This window comes from Pituophis catenifer, unplaced genomic scaffold (assembly GCF_029215685.1).
Source record: "Pituophis catenifer annectens isolate HBS135680 unplaced genomic scaffold, rPitCat1.0.hap2 SCAF_2, whole genome shotgun sequence".
Classification (NCBI taxonomy): domain Eukaryota; kingdom Metazoa; phylum Chordata; class Lepidosauria; order Squamata; family Colubridae; genus Pituophis; species Pituophis catenifer.
The window spans coordinates 146,131,499-146,147,511 of record NW_027256882.1 but is presented as its reverse complement, the minus strand read 5'-3'; the positions used below and the strand labels follow the sequence as shown (position 1 = coordinate 146,147,511).

Below are 16,013 nucleotides of genomic sequence, written 5' to 3'. Positions count from 1 at the left end.
CTTGACTTATGACCATAATTGACCCCAAAATCTATGTTGTTAAGCAAAACAGTTGTTATGTGAATCACTGCAGTAACAGTTGTTAGGTTAATCTGGCTTCTCCATTGACTTTGCTTGTCAGAAGGTCACAAAAGGTGATCACATGACCCTAGGACATTACAACAGTCATAAGTTGCCAAGCATCCAAATTTTGATCATGTGACCATGGGATTGCTGCAACGGTCATAAGTATGAAAAATGGTCATGTCACTTTTTCCATGTCGTTGTAACTTCAAACAGTCATTTAATGAATGGGTGTAAATCGAGGACTATCTGTACTTCCCTTTCCCCTAATATTCCAACCTATTTGTCTGTATTTCAAGACTTGCATCATATATTATAGAGTTCTCTGCCATCCTCCAATTCTAACATTTTCAGATACATTTAAAAATGTATTGGTAGAGTAGATTTGCTATAATCTTACTGAAGTTAAATAAAGTTAGAAGTAAGATTATCAGGTTTAGAGATTCAGTATGCTGTTATTTTTACTGTGTTTGTAAATATGTTGTGGTATATAATGATATATATATAATCTATTTTGTATCATTTTAATTGTTAGTTTTTAGTTTGTTGTTTTGATTTGTTAAATTACCCTGGTTCGGTATGGTATGCGTTAGAAATAAACTGTTTACTTGTTTCTTTGAATTTATTTTCTTTGGAATTGGGGAGAGATAGGAAGTAAATGCTGCTAAATTACACTATTAGAACCTCCAGTATCATTGTAAATAGGCTTCCTTTGATATTTAGAATTCAGATGTTTATTTTTTTAAAATAAACATTGACAAATACTAATTTTGTTTTTTTAAAAAAACTGAACTACATAAAGTATCATCTACCTCTGGCCTCTGAAAGCTGAAGTTGGTAAGGTGACAAGAATTTAGTAGGGCTGCAACTTTGAGGACTCTTAAGTCGCTGCCAGTCAGATTAGACAAACCTAGGTAAAATTGAATAGTCACACTTTATTAAGTCAGTTTCCTGTGTGACAAACATTTAGCTTTCTTTTGTGATTATTATAATTCAACATTGATTGTAGAGGTAATGTGAACACTATTCTGAAAACAGCTATGGTTTGTTAGATCCTCAGTCCATATTTCAACAGTCACAATTCAAAGATGTGATATACCCACATAAACATAATAATTACATTTTTTAATAATAGTAGTTTTGTGTTGTGAAAAGACAACCATTCAGTTGCAGATGTGGTTTGTCAGTATGGAAAACAGCTGTTACAAAAAGAGAAAGAGAGCTTTCAAGTCCGTAATATTTGCAATGCAAGCATATTACATTTTAAGATTTTAGATACTGCAATGTAGTCATGCAATATTATTAGCTTGACTTCACTAGCAGTTCAAAACAGTTCTTTAGATATGTCATTTATTTTCTGTGTAACTAAAATGTCTTAATAAAAGTCAGTGTAACAAAATTTAAAAATAATTCAAACAGAATATTAAAACATAGCAATAATAAAACCTTGCAATATTGAATAAGAGGTAGAACATAGAATTGTAATAGGAAGGGGCTTTAGAGGCTATATAGTCCAGACCCTGCTCAGTATAGAATGTACTAGAGTATTTCTGACAGATAATTACAATATGTGATTGTATTGATATATGCTTGTTAATGCTTAGTCTGTAGCCTTCTTCATTAGCTGAAGTTTCCAAAATCTGAAGTAAAGCCCTGCAGAGATTGTAGTTACAGAGCTAATCTCAATACTCCCAAATCTGAACAATAGTGGATATGTCACTTGTCACATGGTTTCTAGAATTAATTCTGCCTTTTTTTCTTAATTAGATTTATGAAATTCAGAGTGATTTCGATAAAGAGAGAATAGAATCACATAAGAAGATACGGAAGTTGGAAGATCTTCTGAGGTAAAAAGAATATTTGATTATGAAATCTTTTCTTGAGATGGTTTTAAGAAAGATTATAGTCCTTGATTTACAACCATTTATTTAGTGACCATTCAATGTTACAATTGCACTGAGAAAAAATGACTTATGACTGTTTTTCCCACTTATGACCATTGTGGTCCCATGATCAAAATTCAAACAGTTGATAAGTGGCATGTATTTATGACGGATTAAGTGTTCTGGAGTCATATTCACATTTTGCAATCTTTTGACAAGCAAAGTCAATCAGGAAACCAGATTCATTTAACAATGTGAATTGATGGCGAGATTCTTTTTGTAGTTTTATATTGAATTTTCTGTTTGTTGGCTAGATTTTGTCTGTAAATCTAGGATAAATTGGTACAACGTTTGAATATCCTAATAATTATATGTGAAGATTTTATAGATTAACAAGACAAATATTCATGTAGATTATATTATTTTGCTATATGAATAGATTTAAGAAGCTGAGTCACAAAAAAGTTCACAATATTAGTTCAAAGAAAAAAAATCTTGTAAGTTTAATAAATTAGGCATAGGAGTGGGTGCCTAGGCCCCAAGAAATCACTATAGATTTCATAGATGATATATTTAAGATAAAGGGAAAGTGTTAAGAAAAAATGGAAATTTTTAATGCTCTATAAAAATATGGCTGTGATAAACAAGAATAAAGCATCTAACTACTGTATTTTGAATTTTAAAAAATAGACCATAAGTGGGGACACAGGTTTCTTTTAATTGTATTATCTTGCCTTCATTTTACTTAAGCAGCTGAGGATATTAAGGAGAAAATGCTGGGAGACTCATGTACTTTCTTCATAATTTCAAAAATGTGTTGTTTAGTGTCCTTTGTATGAAGCACAAGCTAATTAAAATTAAAGTCCATTCCTACTTCTTTTTCCAGTCATGTATTGCTGAAAATGAATGGCATGTTCCCTCAGGAAAAAAACACTCACACACATGGAAGAAATATCTTTGCCATAGTTATTCTGTTATTCTGTTACAATGGTTTCAGAAAGATTCATGCATACATATTCAATGATATGCTGCAATAAAGTAAAAGATCTCAGTCTTTTCAATATAAAGGCTAGTTTTTAAGGAAAGAAAAGGAAACAAAAGACACCTTTCCATTTTTGAACTTTTAAATATTCCTCCTATCCACCTTGAATGCTGAAGTTTATGTTTAAGAGTGAAAATTATATTTTAATGCAACAAGAAAATTTCCTTTTTCCTAATTACCCTTAGTTTCCTGAACCTCACCCCTTTTCTCCTTCTGCAGGGCCGTTGTGCTGGTCTGCCCATCAGTCTGGCCACCAACTTCCCTTCCCTACTTTCTTTTTAGCCATTGCTACTGTTCCTTCTTTGTCTACTTCTCTACAAGACCTATACACCAATCCAGTTGGCCATCTTTCCAACAGCTTTCTTGACCTCCATCCATTTCTTCCTACTTTCCCATGTGGCCTTTGCTATCTTGGCCTACCATTACTGCAGAAACAGGTCTGCTCAGAGCTGTTATTTTCTTGTTCTGAACATAGATCGCCCCAAATAATTTGTGCATAGAATGTACATACTTGCAGAGGGGAAGTACAGGTTTACTCAATTGTCTCAAGTTACTCCCCCTTTACTTGTGTAAGCCAGCAAACATGTGCAGGAAAAAGAACAAGTTTAAATGGCTACATTGTGCATTCTTCGATTTTGCCTATGCCAGCCTACTAATTTTCACTTTTTTTTCCAGCTTAATATGATAAGCCCTTTTCACCTAAATATTTATGAGTTTAAAGATGTGGACTTAACATTCTTCTGATGATCCAGAAAAGAGTAGATCAGCATGGCTTAATAGTTATTGGTTGCATTGGCCCTCCCTATTCCACTTTGCTTTTTCCAACAACAGGAAGTATAGCTGACTTTATTTTTATTTGTTAAGTGGCCAGACTGTTACAAAGCACATAGTTTGCCTTTAATGTTAAAAAAGTGCCCAAGAAATTATGCTTGAATGTCTTGTTAACAATTTGTACTACACAACCACCCCTGAAAAAAATCAGAGCTTGCTAAATTTGTCTTAAGAAAAAAAGGTGTGAAAAGGATAGGATGGCACTAGCTTTATGAACAGGAATATATAGAAGAGAATATACAGGTAGTCCTCAATGTATTATCACAATGGAGCCCAAAATTTATATTGCTAAGTGAGACAGATTAAGCAAGTTTTGCCCCATTTTATGACCTTTCTTGCCACAGTTGTTAAGTGAAACATTGCAGTGGTTAAGTTAGTAACACAGTTGTTAAGTGAATCTGGCTTCCCCATTAGTTTTATTTGTCAGAAGGTTGCAAAAGGTGATCACATGACCTCAGGACCCTGCAACCATCATAAATACATGCCAGTGGCCAAGTGTCACAATTTTGATGACGTGATTGTGGAGATGCTGCAACAGTTATAAATGTGAAAAATGGTCGTAAATCACTTTCTTCAGTGCTGTTGTAACTTTGAGTGGTCACTAAATGAATGGTCAAAGATTACCTGCAATAAGTCAAGGACTACCTGCAGGTAGCTCAGGGTTGACTGCGGAGTCTTTGTGATGTTACCTGGTTAGGCAATGAAGCATCTGCAAGCAAACAATCAAACTCAGTGAGCAACAAGGACTCCATAGGAATCGTATGTACCATAATTTTTCTGCTTTCAAAAAGGGAGATAATTGTAAGCCTCACAATGGATGTTTTTCTCCTGGAATGAGTAGGTAGGATAAATATCTAATTTTAACCCTCCCAAAGGAAAGAGTTTTCTCAATTTTCAAACCAGGTTTGCTACCGAGTAGAGAAATCAGTTTGGATGGGGAACTTCATTTCTTAGGCATCTTACTTTTAGTATCTTACTCTTAAAATATTCTTATTAATTGATTGGATCCTTTTATTTTTATCATTTAGCTTCTACTTTTCATAGCCTACTATCTGTACTTATTATACTTTGGAAAATACACCTGTTGATTCCTTAGAAATGTTTGAGACTTGAAAGAATTTTTATTATTCCCTCTAGATAACATTTATGCTTTCTTTTCTATGTCATGGCTCCCCGTAATTTGTTCCTTTGTTCTTTTATTCTTTTTATGAAGTCAATTCGGTGGTTAGTGACCATAATAAAGATTATGATTATTACGTTTGGTACCTTCCTCTGAAAGATTTAGCAAAGTGGTGTGAATGATTTGGCTTATAAGCTTGCACAGTTATAAATTCAAATCCCTACGTATCAAATTTAATTCCACAGCAGAACTTTTGAATTTTCTTATGGTTTCTTCTTTGACTGCTGCCACTATAATTCTGCCACTTCTATCTGTTATTCTCATGAATGACAGGATGGGCATACAAATCAGTGTGATAAATTGGAAGAGAAGAGGATATATAAGAGATCAGTACTTTGACAGTTCTCCTTGCCAGACCCATCACAAAATTCATTTTGGGTAAATTGAAGATCCCCCCCCCCTTTTCCCCAGTTTCTTTTGCCAATTAACTGTTGAACATTTTTCAGCTCTAAATAAGAGTTCAGGATTTCAGCCTCAGGCTAACTATTCTGCTGGTTGAAAATTTGGATGCAAACACAAGATTTTAGGCCAGTTAAGTTTTATTTCGTTGTTCTGATGCAATATTCTCAAAGCTAACTCTCTAAAATTAAATATGAATTAATGAAAAAGAAAAAGGTACCTTTTTCAGTACAATTCCATACTCAAAGAATAAGGTGAGACATTTTCTATTAACAAAATTTCTATACTTTATTGACATCCATTAATTTTGAATGGCTGAGCTAGGATGCTTCCAAGAGACTTTTTGTTTTTGTTTTCAGGAATGTAGATAATCCTAGATTTAACAACCACAATGAAGCCTAATGAAGTCATTAAATAAATAAGTGGTTGGTAAGTGAACACATGGTTGTTAAGCAACATATCCAATGGGCACTTTGTTGCAAATCACAGTCTTATGATGGGACCCTGCAACTGGTGGTAAGCCAGTTGCCGAGCACTGAAAATGCAATCATATCTCTGTGGTGGGAGGCGCGGCTGTTATAACTTAAGAGCAATTGTAACTCTGTCATAGCTTTAAATGGTTTAAACAATTGGTTGGAAGTGGAGGACTACCTATAAGAAAGTTTTGTCATAGCTTTAAATGGTTGTTAAACAATTGGTTGGAAGTGGAGGACTACCTATAAGAAAGTTTTGTTTTTTTGGATACTTTCATATTCCTTTCAATATGTTTCTGTATTCTCCTAGTTCCCTATATTCCCCAAGTCCATGATTTTAGCTTTGATTTGATTTTGATTCTCATATTGCCATCAGAGTTTGGTAGCATTAAAAGGTCCAGGTGATCAAGAAGCAACAGTAGTACCTTTTGCGTAGTAGAAGGATACAAAAGCTGTAATTTAAAGAAGTTACAACATTCTTAGTTGTCCTTCTAAGTATTTAGAAGGACATGGACCTGAAGGCATTGCTCTGTAATGGCTCCCAGAACAACCTGGTGCTAGAAGTATGTCTGGTCCCTCTGTGTATTAGCTCTTCAGGAGGCATTTAAGTCTGTCTTTGAGCAGACATTTGGGTATTGATATTTTGGGATTGTTTGAATCGGTAGTGGCAATATATACCGGATTTTGTTGTTATTTTGTTCTATTTTAATTTAATCCTTTGAAATCTCCAATTCATTTAGACTGCTTCAAATGTCAATAAATAACAGATAAGAGTTTTCCCTCCCTCTTCTCTACACTTTAAAACATATTTGAAATCCCTTAAGTCTCTTCTTCAGATACATATTTCTTCATTTAGATAAATATTTTTGCATCTATTCTATTAATAGGCTGAATGATACAAATACTTGGATACATAAAGTGGGGCAAAAAAGTATTTAGTCAGCCACCATTTGTGCAAGTTCTTCCACTTAAAATGATGAGACAGGCCTGTAATTAACATCATAGGTAGACCTCAACTGTGAGAGACAAAATGAGAAAACAAATCCAGACAATCACATTGTCTGATTTGGAAATAATTTATTTGCAAATTATGGTGGAAAATAAGTATTTGGTCAATATCAAAAGTTCATCTCAATACTTTGTTATATATCCTTTGTTGGCAATGACAGAGGTCAAACGTTTTCTGTAAATCTTCACAAGGTTGGCACACACTGTTGCTGGTATGTTGGCCCATTCCCCCATGCAGATCTCCTCTAGAGCAGTGATGTTTTGGGGCTATCTCTGGGCAACACGGACTTTCAACTCCCTCCAAAGGTTTTCTATGGGGTTGAGAACTGGAGACTGGCTAGGTCACTCCAGGACCTTGAAATGCTTCTTACGAAGCTACTCCTTCGTTGCCCGGGCGGTGTGTTTGGGATCATTGTCATGCTGAAAGACCCAGCCACGTTTCATCTTCAATGCCCTTGCTGATGGAAGGAGGTTTGCACTCAAAATCTCACGATACATGGCCCCATTCATTCTTTCCTGTTCACGGATCAGTCATCCTGGTCCCTTTGCAGAGAAACAGCCCCAAAGCATGATGTTGCCACCCCCATGCTTCACAGTAGGTAGGTGTTCTTTGGATACAATGCAGCATTCTCTCTCCTCCAAACATGACGAGTTGTGTTTCTACCAAACAGTTCTTCTTTGGTTTCATCTGACCATATACATTCTCCCAATCCTCTTCTGGATCATCCAAATGCTCTCTAGCAAACTTCAGACGGGCCCGGACATGTACTGGCTTAAGCAGGGGGACACATCTGGCACTGCAGGATCTGAGTCCCTGGCGGCGTAGTGTGTTACTGATGGTAGCCTTTGTTACATTGGTCCCAGCTTTCTGCAGGTCATTCACTAGGTCCCCCCGTGTGGTTCTGGGATTTCTGCTCACCGTTCTTCTGATCATTTTGACCCCACGGGGTGAGATCTTGCGTGGAGCCCCAGATCAAGGGAGATTATCAGCGGTCTTGTATGTCTTCCAATTTCTAATTATTGCTCCCACAGTTGATTTCTTCACACCAAGCTGCTTGCCTATTGCAGATTCAGTCTTCCCAGCCTGGTGCAGGTCTACAATTTTGTTTCTGGTGTCCTTCGACAGCTCTTTGGTCTTCACCATAGTGGAGTTTGGAGTGTGACTGTTTGAGGTTGTGGACAGGTGTCTTTTATACTGATAACAAGTTCAAACAGGTGCCATTAATACAGGTAATGAGTGGAGGACAGAGGAGCCTCTTAAAGAAGAAGTTACAGGTCTGTGAGAGCCAGAAATCTTGCTTGTTTGTAGGTGACCAAATACTTATTTTCCACCATAATTTGCAAATAAATTCTTTCCAGATCAGACAATGTGATTGTCTGGATTTGTTTTCTCATTTTGTCTCTCATAGTTGAGGTCTACCTATGATGTCAATTACAGGCCTCTCTCATCTTTTTAAGTGGGAGAACTTGCACAATTGGTGGCTGACTAAATACTTTTTTGCCCCACTGTAATTTGTTGCTTGCCACTAGAAGGAACCCTCTCCCGATATCCATTTGGGATATTTTGTATTTTAATGAGAAAAGAGAAGTAATTTTTGGTATGGTTTGGTTTTTGATCTTTTCTCTGGATTCTTGGATATAAATACTAAAGTATTTCAGAGGGCATCTTTATACCAGATTTTACTTGCTCAAATCAGAATCTTTCTGAGAAGAAATAAACCATTTTCATCTGTGACAGGCAGATTCTTATGCATTTGTTTTTCAATATTATCTATAGAACTATGCACACAAACATTTTGAGAGGTGCAAAATGTGAAAAAAGCTAGTAGATGTATCCATTTAATTTTTCTATTGTTACATCAATATTTCTTCTACTTGCCTCAAATGCTCTTCTAAGCCTGAGGGGTTCAGACTGTTCAAAATTGGTGGGGATGGCTGATCACTGTATAACAATTCGATGGAAGTCAGTGTTTTTTCTGATTATGACCAAGTATATTTCGCTCCAGTCTGTAGAACTTCCCATTCCCCCAACAGATGAAGAAGTGTGTGCTGTAGCAACTGATGGAAGGTTTGCCATAATATATTACTCTTTTCAGTTGAACTCTTAACAATATTCCTCCACAAGAAGTCATTTTCCTTGATGACTGAATTCATTGAAAACCTGAAGACAGATTATTGTACAATTAAAACTCAAAAGTATTGCCATGCAGTAGGTTTGGAATAGCTTACATTCACAAATAAAATTTGTGTGAGCATTTCAGGTGATCCATAGGCATTATTTTACAAAGAAAGAATGTTGAGCTTGTAATGAAATGTAGTGATATGATATTCCATCGTAGAGATAGTTACATGCAATGTTTTTCCCAAGACTTCTGAGGTTGTATTATCAAGAGGTATTTGCATATGATTTTATGCTCTTTCATTTTTGTGTAATTTTTCTATCATCTCTCTAAATTAAGCTGCTTGATGGAAAAACTGAAGTAAAATTCCACAGAATCCACAAATACAATCAGCACACATGTAATATAATATACACGTGTGTAAACTATACACACGTGTACAGTTCAGAATGAATAAGATTTGGGGACATTAGTATATTCTTTCTTCACTATTAGGAAAACATTTTCAGAACTGTGTAGAATTTTATTTTAATTATAGTTCTTGGATTTACTAAGTAAAATAATAATGAAGTAATAAAATAATTGACTTGTCAATTTCCCTAAAGAAAAAAAAAGGCTCATATGATATATTGATTAGATGAAAATGTGCATGGCATCTAGTTTGATTTTATAATTCCATTTCATTTCTTATACTAGGAAGAATTGAACTACAGGATAACATTGTCTTGCAAAATATATAGTTAGGATACTATTGAGACTTACAACATAAGAGCTGATATCATATTACTGGTACCTACTGGGAAAAGTACAATCGTTTCTATGATCAGATAAATTGTCCTCTACCTATAAGAGGCAGGGATGATGTGATTCTGACTGGTAGAAGCAGTTGTAAATTTGGTTTTCCACAATCAACTGTTAATTGCAAGTCTTCAGATTAGGAAGGATTAGGAAGGATTAGCAAGGATTGTAAAGCCATATTTCTTGACTAAGCCAGGGACTTCAGTCATCTCCCTGTAAGTTAAGATTTAAGCTATCAACAAGGAAAGTATTAGCTGAAGCATCAGGCATGTTATTTCTTTTCAGAATCACTTTACTCGTTGGTATAGTTTTTATAGATATTTTCTATTCTAGCTTTTTGTTTGTTGATTAATATTACTGGCATTTTGATATAGATCTTAGGTCCCTCATAACTTGGCTTGACTATCTTACTCCTCAAGTATTCATTTTGTTATAGTTACTGAAATAAAAATGGATTCTTTATTGGTACTCTAATGCTCGATTTATATTAGCATCTCATACTCCAAAACTGCTTGGGATAGAGCATCGTGGTTAAACAGGAAACCTGGATTCATTACTTGTTTATTTATTTGTATTCCACCTTCATTATGTTTACATATAACTCAAGATAGTGAACATATCCAACACACTGCTGCAGGAAGTGCCTTTCACCTGGGACAGCAGGCAGACAATTTTTCCCCAGTCTTGCCATTATAGCCAAACTGTTCTGGATCAGGTCAAGCTGAAGACACATCAGACACAAACCCAGAGCTTCCTGTGCATGAAGGAGTGCCTCCCTCCAAAATAGGTGTAATTAATACCTGTTTTTGGCTATACAAGGTCCATGATTATTGTTAACTTTTTAAAATACCAATTTTATATTAATTATAAATAAAATTTAAGGAAACTCAGAACAAATAGAGAAGAAAACATAATGAAAAAGAAAGTCTATATAAATACTTTTTGTATAATGCTTTTTTTCTCTTTTTTAAAAATAGTTCATTGAATATCAAATTCCAGAACTAAGTTGTTGAGACTTTTGTTGAAAGCCATGGTGAGCTAAGTGTTGCTTTTTTGGTAACACGGTGTTATGATGTAGTCCAGGGGTGTTAAACTCAAGGCCCGGGGGCCGGATCTGGCCCACAGGGTGCTTAGATCTGGCCTGCGGGGCGGCCCTGGAGACAGTGAAGGACTGGCCCATGGGGCCTATGCCAGAACTCCGTTTTCACTGGCAGAGGGTTGCAGAAGGCCTTTGCAGCCAGAAACAGAGCTCAGGAGCCCATTTTCACTGACAGAGCATTCAGGCCTCTACAGGCACTCCCCCACGACACAAGTGACATTGAGCTGGCCATGCCCACCCCGGCCCCTCGAGATCAAACACAACCCTGATGCGACCCTCAAGGAAATCGAGTTTGACACCCGTGATGTAGTTGGTACCTGGATACAAGATCCAAGCCACCTATCTCTTCCTAGAATAAGGGGAGATCTTAAGATAGCCCACATGACATAACCCAGCTGCTGCTCATGAGTTAACCGCAGTAATTGTCACTTTGTGGTGCTTATGGGTCCAGTGGCTGGGGGTTGAGAGAAGACAACACAACACAGCCTTTTTAAAGAACATTGACCAAATCATAATCATTTTGGATTTGCATTTTTTTCTGTTGCTTTGAAAGGATTAAATTTCTTTGGAAGAGCAAGCAATATTACATTCACTTGGTGAGCTCCTTCTCTTTAGATATGAATTTTAAATACAATTTTAAAAGGGTTTGAAAAATGTTATTAAACAAGATAATAGGGCTTTAAAGGCTGGAAACTAGAGAGAGCTAGAAGATAACAACAGAATGCAAGGAAATATTCTAATAGTGAATTTATTGATGGCAATTATGAGATGTTTTTGAAAATTTATGACAAATGAGCTTTGAAATGATTGGAAATGAGGGATAGATGGAATGTCAAGGATGCAATGAAAGAAGAACAAGATACTTTGGATAAATTTGAAATTAATCTGAAAGTGGATATAAATGTGGCAAGTAATGAGAGGAATGCAGAAAAGGATGTGCTGGACTTTCAAATGAAATGGGATGATGCTTCAGTATCTAAAGGACATATGCAACTCTCAAACCAGAAAGGAGAGGTAGATATTTTTGTTTTACTTGATGTACAAAAGAGATCTGTCAGAATTTTGAAGGATTTTTTGAGAAGTGCCCCCACCCCAAAAAAGAAGAAGAATAAAACAAAGACGACAAGAAATCAACTACAGTAGTCTATTTGAATGGGTTAAAAGTTAAGATCTGTTAAATGTATAGGGAAGTAATACAAAGCTGTCTTATTTGATCGAGGTTAAGATGACAATATAGTTATATCTGACAACCCTTACTGGATTTTTGCTGATAAGGAATGAATGAAAAGTTTTGGAATTTTGTTTTTAGTTAAGAGATGAAACAGAGGGAAGAGCAATAATAGTGAGATGAGGCTGCCACAAATGTCTTTATAGTACAGGCATTGGATAAACAACAATCCCTCCCTCCCTTAATTGGGGAAAGAAAAATCGTATAAACCAATAGTTGGGTATGGTCATCCCCACTTTAGCCTTCACTTCATGAAGTCTCTCTCTAGTCTCAGGGAGGCTTTAGAAACACATTTTGGGACTTAAAGGGCCGATCTTAGAAATTTGGATTGAACAAATTTAAATGTTGTCAAGTTGGAGAAGGGGCACAACTGGGCATCAAAAAGAAGTTGTGCTATTGGCTTGGCAGTAATTCGAATGCTGCAGGTATATTTATTTATCAATTTTTCTATTAAATTTGTAAATTGATTTCTAACTGGTTTTCCTTGCAATACTGAGTTAATGTTCTCAGAGTTCCTTTAAGGCCAATATATGTTCTTGAAAATATTGCTGCATTGTCTGCATAGAGTAAAGTAGAACAGAGATGGGTCTTCCGTGAAGTTTTGTAGAGTGAAAGTTTGTGTTAAGGAGATGGCCCACCACTGAGTTCACATGGAAGTTGAATAAGAATGGGACCAATATGCAGCCTTGCTTGACATCCTTCTCAGTTCTAATGGTACTTGTGAGATGGCCCTGGGGTTTTGTGTTACCTTGAGTGAGTTCTCTTTGTGAAACAAATGTATTAGATGGACTAATAGTTGGTTAATTAAGGAGGCTTCCATTTTTCCAATATTTATCTATTAAATATTAATTAAAACATTATTGTAGAAACTGGTTTACTCCTGACAAAGTGCACAAATATATATCTTGGTACATTTCTAAGCTTTGCATACCATGTATTAACTTTGTACGCTTTGTAAACTTCTGCATCTACCTGTTCTTCATCCCACCCCAAAAATGTTAAAAATTCATATTAAAGAATCCCCCTCTCTAATATATTCACCAGGTTTCTCTGAAACAGTTCTCAGTCTTAAAAGAGGAAGTAGATATTAGAAAGGGGGCTTCTTTAATATGAATTTTTAACAACATACAAGCTCACCGCACCAGCTTAATTGAAGCGGCAAAGGTAGTGCTGTGGCATAGGCTGAGCCAGGAGCACCATGTTACAGGAGTTTCCTCTCGTCTGAGCTGCAGCAAGTGCCAAGGGACCTTGCTGTTGCAATTAAGCTGAGGCAGCAACCCTGTGCCCTTTCCCCAGACAGCAGGCCTTGCATTGGTAACTGACCTGCTTCAGACCTTAGAGCCTCCAGTGCATGGAGGAGCACCTCTCTTCAAAATAGGTTGCATTAATTCCTTTCCTTTTCTCCTTTCAAGGTTGAATTCATTTCTCTCCGCCCTCCAAAGGAAGTTTAATTTTCTTCCCCACCCCCCACCCCTCCAAAAAAACCCTCTTCAAAATCAATGGAAGGTTCTGAATGGCAAGTCAAAACCTGGATCTAAATCCCATCAGTGATTTGAAAAAGCCTCTGCATGGAAGAAACATCACACAACTGTAAAAAACACCCTACCATTAATATCAGAGACTAATAGATATAAGAAACACCTATTTGTTTCCTGATTGCTTATTTGTACCCTATGGCTATCATTAAGTGTTGTACCTTATGATTCTTGATGAACGTATCTTTTCTTTTATGTACACTGAGAGCGTATGCACCAAGACAAATTCCTTGTGTGCCCAATCACACTTGGCCAATAAAAAAATCCTGTTCTGTTCTGTTCTGTTCTGTTCTGTTCTGTTCTGTTCTGTTCTGTTCTATTCTATTCTATTCTATTCTATTCTATTCTATTCTATTCTATTCTATTCTATTCTATTCAAAGTTGTTTCTGCTAAAAGGGGCAATACCATATACCAGAGCTCAGGGTGCAGTTATTTTTTCCATGGAAGGAAATGGAACACTTGTTACTTTTTAATTGAATGAATGATTGCATAGACAATTTTGATTTTGGTTTTTCTTTAACTTTATATACTGGCTGAATGAAGACAAAATATTAATATACCCACATGTTAAAAAAGGGGGAAAAGCTAAAGGAGGTATATAGCTGTATACTAGCTACAGAATTTTGGAGAGATTGTGGATGGGAATTGCTCTTTGAAGTATTTTTTTAAAATCATAATATACTAAAAGTATTATCTTAATTAAATATTTTAAGATGATTGTATAATGTTATATAAGGAAGGGTGAAATTCTGCGTGACTCAAAACTGCAGTGTTTCTACAACTTTTTTGTTTTACTGGAGATTTTTAAATGGATAATTTTTTAAAGAACCCAATCCTTTGTTTTAGGTGATTTCAGATCAACGGGAGAGTAAAAATAACTGATTGTTTTCTCCTTCAAAATATTAGTAATGAAAGACAAGATAAGCAATGACAGAAGATTAAAAAGTGAACATTATTTTAAGCAAATCTGATGAAAGCCATTTCTTTTATGCAGGGCCGTGCTTTTTTAATTTGATATTTTAACAATGAAAATCTTTTCTGCCTTCTAGGGAGAGGGAGGAGCATCTGACTCAGGTGATGGAGGCACAGAGACTACAAGCCCAGCAGGCTGATGCTGCCTTGGAGGAGTTTAAGCGGCAGGTGGAGCTGAACTCAGAAAAAGTGTATGCAGAAATGAAAGAACAGGTGAGAAGGTCACAGGGCCAGCCTTTCTGGAACTCTCTGCCACAGTGGGAGAGCATCTTCTTGTTTTACATGGCTAGAAACATATTTCATTTATTCTGGAACATCAAACTCTTAGACTATATAGTAGCTTTGCCTGGGAATCAGAAGACATGATGTTGGCAGCTGATTAATCTTTTAAAACAGAATTTTCCAAAACTCTCCCTGGTTTTATTACTGAATAGGATTTTTCCAAATAAATAAATCATTAACTTGCATCCTATTTGGGGGTTGGGTTTTATAGCTCATTATTTTACTCATTCATTTTCTAAAACCCAGCTCTGTCATTCCCTCCAGCTATCTTTCTGAAAAATATTACCTCAATTTCTAAACTCAGTGTTGCTAGGATATATGTGTGGTAGTGGAATAATGTCAAACACATTCCCTTTTTTAATTAATAAAACCCTTTGTATTTCATTGTAATCTTGCAATTACAATACCTAGATAGGTAGGTAGAAAACAATATTTCTTTTAAGGGATCATCTTTTTCGGCATAACTCCCTGAGGGTAAATAGAAGAGTCAAAGCAAAATGAATAAATGTTTCTTAAAATGCTGTATATTTACAGCAAATGAGGTATTTTAATAATTATAAGAGTGGACACATGTTCAAAAGTATTGATACTCCTCCAACTTTTCCCCATAGACTCCCAATTGGTTATCATTTTCATTTGTTTTATTATTTATAAGATAGCCAGTTTGGTACAGTGGTTAACTCATTAGACTAGAAGCCATTACTAGACTATATCATGACTTCCAGGTTTGCCTTACAGACAAAGCAAACTGGGTGGCTTTGGACCAGTCATTTCTCTCATGACTTTTTAACACATGAAAATCTTCTCAAAAGTCGGGGGTCGTCTTATACGCCGGGTGTCGTTCTCCTGTAACCAGGCAAACCAGCCCGAAAGGCTCTGACGAGCCTTAAGTGGCTCTGGCGATCCAAGCTCTGACAATCCCAGCTGCGTTGCCTGCTAATCAGGCAACGCAGCTGGGATCGCCAGAGCCATGTAAAAGGAAAAAAGTTTTCCCCTTCCAGCTTGCTTACCTTAGCTGCTAGTCGCAACCCTTGCCTTGCTTCGCTTGCCTGAATCCATTCCATCAGTAAGCCACTCCCTGCCTGCAATCAAGCAGGCA

The 16,013-nt window shown here is 36.2% G+C and overlaps 1 protein-coding gene across 1 annotated transcript in view; it reads left to right on the top strand.

Moving 5' to 3' along the window:
- Window positions 1-16,013, top strand: part of CEP112 (centrosomal protein 112) — a 276,604-nt gene that overhangs the window by 93,195 nt on the left and 167,396 nt on the right. Inside the window, exons 17-18 of the mRNA XM_070934742.1 lie at window positions 1,831-1,910; window positions 14,710-14,845. Coding sequence (XP_070790843.1) covers window positions 1,831-1,910; window positions 14,710-14,845 — 216 coding nt within the window. The remainder of the gene's footprint in view (window positions 1-1,830; window positions 1,911-14,709; window positions 14,846-16,013) is intronic.